The 6,000-nt window shown below is 45.5% G+C and overlaps 1 protein-coding gene across 2 annotated transcripts in view; it reads right to left on the minus strand.

Moving 5' to 3' along the window:
- Positions 1-5,992, minus strand: part of LOC108523796 (loss of heterozygosity 12 chromosomal region 1 protein homolog) — a 76,444-nt gene extending 70,452 nt beyond the window's left edge. Inside the window, exons 1-2 of one of the 2 annotated variants that reach the window (XM_017864571.1) lie at positions 5,908-5,992; positions 1,755-1,898 (exon numbers count right to left, since the gene is read on the minus strand). In XM_017864571.1, the coding sequence (XP_017720060.1) occupies positions 1,755-1,898; position 5,908 (145 nt within the window). In that variant the 5' untranslated portion in view covers positions 5,909-5,992. Of the gene's footprint in view, positions 1-1,754; positions 1,899-5,522 lie in introns of both variants that reach the window. The other variant, XM_017864570.1, reaches the window with a different exon arrangement.
- Between the last annotated feature and the right edge of the window lie 8 nt (positions 5,993-6,000).

Genomic DNA, 6,000 nt, shown 5'->3' on the forward strand with positions numbered 1-6,000 from the left:
CCTGGGCTCAAACAATCCTCCTCCGTCAGCTTCCCAAGTAGCTAGGGCGACAGACATGTGCCACCATGCCTAGCTAATTTTTTGTATTATCTGTCAAGACAGAGTTTCACTGTATTGCCCAGGCTGGTCTTGAACTCTTGGACTCAAGTGATCCTCCTGCCTCAGCCTCCCAAAGTGCTGGAATTACAGGTGTGAGCCACCATGCCCTACTATTGTCAGCTTCTTTAGAGAATCACATTATTCCTCAAAATCATGAAAACTAAGATGAGTAGGCCAGGCAAGGGGGCTCACGCCTGTAATCCCAGCACTTTGGGAGGCCGAGGTGGATGGATTACCTGAGGTCAGTAGTTCAAGACTAGCCTGACCAACATGGTGAAACCCCACCTCAACTAAAAAAAAAAAAAAAAAAAAAAAATTTTAGGGCTTGGCTGGTGGCAGGTGTCTGTAATCCCGCTACTTTCCGGAGGCGAGACGGGGAATCGCTTGAACGTGGGAGGCAGAGGTTGGCAGGCGGCAAGATCCCCGCATTGCCCTCCAGCCTGGGGGACACGAGCGCAAACTCTGTTTTCAAAAAAAAAAAAAAAAAAAAAAAAAAAAAAAAAATATATACTATACTATAAATATATATAATATATATATACATATAGTGTCATTTTACATAAAAGAATGTTTACCAAAGTCTAACCCTAAGGCCTGTAGGGTAGAAATTGAAAGCTTGTATTTCCTTATCTATGAAACAGATGAAGCACTGGCAAGAATAAGACAATATATGGATCATCTATAGAGCACCATTTGTTTTTGTTTTTTAAATAGTGTGGAACAGTGTAACATAGGATTTGACATCAGTGAAGAAGGTTCAAGTTCAACCTCTCTATATGCCAGCTGCTGATCTCACCCCAATCATTGAAACACGTTTAATCATGTGAGAATTAAAGGGATGATATGTGTATGAGGAGGGATATCTTAATACAAATAGCTATGTAAATGTAAGAGGTTTTACATTGTATTACACCAAGTTAAGTAAACCAGGGCCTTATGTTCATTATTTCCTAATCTTTAGTGGGGGTGAGGGAGGAGGGAACTAAAGGACTCTTACAGCAGAAACACCAGTTAATATAAAATCATCTCCACTACTTAATGGAGACACGAAAATAATAAAGTTGTGGCCTTGGTGTCAAAAGGTAACTACCACAATATATGCTAACTGGGTGGGTAATCTCTCTTTTCAAACACACACTCTCACATAAAACAGCCACCAGGATTAATTACAAGTGTATCAGTAGTGATGCAGATTTTCTCTACGGATCTGAACTAGTCCACCCACTGTCCGGATCACAAATAAGAATGAAAATCTTTTCATGGGAATATAACAGGAAAGGGCCATTTTCGACCTCATTCATTCACTTACCCAGTCCCTATCTTATACCAGGTTCTATTTCAAGTGCTGGGAATTCAATAGTGAGCAAAAGAGGAAATACCTGCCATCATGGAGCTCACATTCTACCAGAGAAATATAGACAGTAAACATATTTGCAATAGGTCAATGATAATTAAGGGTTATAGAGAAACACAGGTAGGGAAAGGGTCTGCAATTTTAATTAGGGAAATCAAGAGAGACTTCACTGAGAAGACGCCATTTAAGCAAAGACCTAAAGGAGATGAGAGAGCAAAATAAATGGATACGTAGAAAGAAAGTAGTAGGGCTACACAAATCTCTCCAGCAAGTTCAGATAAAACAAAATGCAATCCTTTACCTTTCAAAAGGGGCTGGAAGGTTGGAATCTCTTGCAACTTGATGACATCGGGATCGTTGCTGACGTTCCGTGAGGCCTGGGAGCCCTGAGCTACAACCACAATATCATCCATCTTGGCTCTATGCTTGGCTGGTGAGGGAGTCACTGAAAATAAAGTTACACTGCTTAGGAGATGCGTATTAGTTAGGCACCTCTGCCTCACCAAGGCAGTTTTTGGTGTAGTGATTAAAAAGAATAATTTTATACAATGTAGCTATCTTGCAGTTGGGGTTGGGGTGGTGGGAAGAAATTATAGAAACTATTTTCTATAGTATTTGTAAAAACTCAGGCTGGAGCCAGGCACGGTGGCTCATGCCTGTGATCTTAGCACTTTGAGAGGCCAAGGCGGGCAGATCACCTGAGGTGAGGAGTTTGAGACCAGCCTGGCCAAAAATTAACAGGGCATGGTGGCGGGTCCCTATAATCCCAGCTACTGAGGAGGCTGAGGCAGGAGAATCATTTGAGCCCAAGAGGCAGAGGTTGGGGTGTGGTAAGATCGTGCCACTGCACTCGAGCCTGGGCAACAGAGTAAGACTCTGTCTCAAAAAAAACAAACAAACAAACAAAAAAAAACACCTCAGGCTGGGCGTGGTGGCTTATGCCTGTAATCTCAGCACTTTGAGAGGCTGAGGTAGGAGGAGCACCAGTGTCCAGGAGTTCAAGACCAACCATAGTGAGACCCTGTCTCTACAAAAAAAAAAAAAAAAAAATTATTTTAATTAGTCAGATGTGGTGGTGCACACTATAGTCCCAGCGACTCAGGAAGCTGAGATGGATCACTTGAGCCCAGGAGGTCAAGACCGCAGTGAGCCATGATCACACCACTGCATGGGTGAGAGAACAACAGTCTCAAAAAACAAAACAAAAACAACGAAAACCCTCAGACATTACAGGAATTTATTTTATTTTGATGCAGAGCCTCGCTCTATTGCCAGGCTGGAGTACAGTGGTGCAATCTCCGCTTACTGCAACCTCCGCCTCCTGGGTTCAAGTAATTTTCCTGCCTCAGCTTCCTGAGTAGCTGGGACTACAGGCACCTGCCACCACACCTGGCTAATTTTTGTATTTTTAGTAGAGGTGGGGTTTCACCATATTGGCCAGGCTGGTCTCCAACTCCTGACCTTGTGATCCACCCGCCTTGGCCTCCCAAAGTGCTGGGATTACGGGTGTGAGCCACCGTGCCTGGCCCATTACAGGATTATATAACATGAATAAACTTCTTTCGTAACTAAACGTTTTCTTTTTCAGCACATAAAAGTATAGGCAGACTGTTTTCATTTTCTCCTTCCTTAATGATCCTGGTATCTTGATATATATATATATATATCCCTATTTCTAAAATGAGAAATAAAGGGTACAAAATTTAACTGTGACTTGCCCAAAGTCAGCAGTGCTAGAAAGTTAGGAAAGGAATTAGAGGTCTCTAAGTTACTGGTACACAAGGTCCATCTCTGCGACACTGGAGTTGCAAAGCTGTCTATCCACCCTACCACATCAAGCCAGCTATGTTTAGTAAGTCCAGGAAAAAACCCTGGTCTCAACCCCCAAATGACTGGCCTATTCCAGAGGTTTCAGCCTCCTTTTTTTTTTTTTTTTTTTTTTTAAGTCAAGGTGGCTGGGCACGGTGGCTCACTCCCGTAATCCCAACACTTTGGGAGGCCAAGGCAGGTGGATCACTTGAGGTCAGGAGTTAGAGATCAGCCTGTCCAACATGGTTAAACCTTATCTCTACTAAAAATGCAAAAATTATCCAGGTGTGAGGTCCCTGTAATCCCAGCCACTCAGGAGGCTGAGGCATGAAAATTGCTTGAACCCGGGAGGCAGAGGTTGCAATGAGCCAGGATCATGCCACTGCACTCCAGCCTAGGCAACAGTGAGACTCTGCCCTCCCCCCCAAAAAAGTTTATTATTTAAACTCCTGGACTCCAGCTATCCTCCCACCTGCGCCTCCTGAGTAGCTAGGACTTCAGCCCCTTCATTCTTAAAATTATAGCATTAGTCCAGGGCAAAAATAGCCAGTAAGTCCATTCTAGGCTGAGGCAAAATCAGAAATTTGGAGGACAAAGGGGAGATCAATTCAGGTTCCTTGGGAGAAAGTAATCCATTTGGAGGGAAGAGATTCATATTATAAAGGACTCCCTGGACCAAGAAATCATCCTCTCCCCAAATATCTTCCAGACTGGGGCATGAATGAATCTTTAAAGTGTTTTATGCTCTAGAAGATAATATTCCCAGGCTCACTGTAGCCATATCTCAAAGGTTAATCCAGGGATATCATAGAACTGCTCTGTCTCCTAGAAGCTCGTCTCCGGAAGCTTGGCATTCCCTTTTTTAGAAAAATCTCTGCTGCTTTTCTTTCTTTTCAAGAAATATTTCTTTACCTGTTTTGGTAATTTGCCTAACATTTTACAAAAGCCATGCCAGAAATCTTTCCTGCTATCAATTGTGATTCCTCCTTCCCCAGATGCCAGAGGAAAGGGGAGTTCGAAACATTCCAGCTAGCCTCTACTACCTTATCTGTAAAATGGGATTACTGCAAAAATTCTATGTAAATGCATGTAAAGTACTTGGCACAGGGGAATAGGCAAATTCTAACATCGGAAATGCGCAAATGCTGTTGGTTCATGGGCAAGTAAGCATATTAAAAAGATGCCACACCGCTTCCCCTCAAAATATGTTTCTGCCCTGCCATAGAGGCAAGAATGTCAGATGTCACAATTATTGTATTTCTTACAACAAATGTGACACTCTGGGCCTTCCAAGGAAATAGAAAAACGTAGCAAAGCTAGTAGATGCTGCCCACCATTGAAAGCTGCCCCAATCCAGTCCCCCAGAATGTAGGTCTGAACTAGTCTTGAAGGTCACACTTCAAAGTGAAACACCCTTAGATCTATTAGCTTGCCTATTTATGAATTACAAATCCTATCAAGAACAGAGAACTTCTAAAATCAGGGACTCTTTTTAGGACCCGATTAACTAATTTTCATTAGCAACCCCAGAGCTTCACCTAAGCACTCCCAGCTGTCCTGGCCTGCGTCGGTAATAAAAAAAGCAGCAAATGGTCCTCAATTAAACATCAGCTGTTTTATGTATTGAACACTCACTGTATCGCAAACACAATAATCCTCCCATTCTTGTCTCAAACGCTTAGAGGAATCTAAAAATCATGGACAGGGAACAACAATGGAAAACACCAGAGCCTGCTGTCTGGTCAACCTGTATAAGATTAGAAAAGGGACCAAGACACCTTCTGAGAAGAAAAAGCTGTTTCTGGAGACCTCTGCACTCAAGGGTTCAAAGTAAGTGGACACCTATCACATATCCCTTCAGAAACGGAACCTCTACCACCCGTTTTTAAGAAAGAGCCTGTTCTTAGAGGTCCTATAATCCATCCACTGTGTGAGCCAAATCTCACTACATCAGCCATGAGCACTAGAGCCAAAAATTAATTAGGTCGTCTTTTAAACAGTAGGCTGTAGCTGGGAGAAACGGCTGTTTTGAAAATAAAGAATGGGCACCGGCGCCCACGCTGGCTTAGCTTGCAGTCACAGGCACTTCCATCAGGGGAATTGAGGCCAGGACAGATGGTGACTTTTTTTTTTCCTAGTAACATGGTGAGGGCTTTTTCTGTGCGTTCCCGTCCGCAGTCCCAGACCCCACTAGTCTGGGAGGCAGCCCGCTCTGCAAGCAGACAGAGCGGGCTGGAGGGGGGTGGGTTAGGACACCGACCTGAGGAGTTCAGATCGTTGGGTCGGCTCTCAGCCTCGGAGCTCTGCTCACTGCCCATGATGCCGGCAGCGGTAGCAGCAGAAGAACGGCGGGCCGGGCGGTCACCGCTCCAGCGGCGGGCGACAGGGCAGGGGCCAGGGACCGGGACGGGGAGGCAAGGCAGAGTCTGGGCGGCGCAGCGAGGCTAATGTGTGGGGCTGACGCGTCCAGCCCACGCAGGGGCCTGGGCGGCGGGAGGAGAGGCCCTATTTGGGGAACAGAAACGCAAGGAGGCGCGGCGCGAATGCACGCGGCTCGCCCTCCTTTCCGGGAGCCCTAAGAGAACCGGCAGATGACACTGGCTTTGCCGCACCTGCGGCCGGCGGGCGGCGCCGCTTTCACTCACTGGTTCACGCGCCGCAAGCTCGCTCCTTCCGGGATGCAGATGGGCGGTGCCGGCTACGCCCGACCGTCAGTTCCGGGTTAGGAGGCCCCCCCC

The sequence above is a fragment of the Rhinopithecus bieti genome, unplaced genomic scaffold (genome assembly GCF_001698545.2).
Source record: "Rhinopithecus bieti isolate Rb0 unplaced genomic scaffold, ASM169854v2 scaffold_76074, whole genome shotgun sequence".
In the NCBI taxonomy this organism is placed as follows: domain Eukaryota; kingdom Metazoa; phylum Chordata; class Mammalia; order Primates; family Cercopithecidae; genus Rhinopithecus; species Rhinopithecus bieti.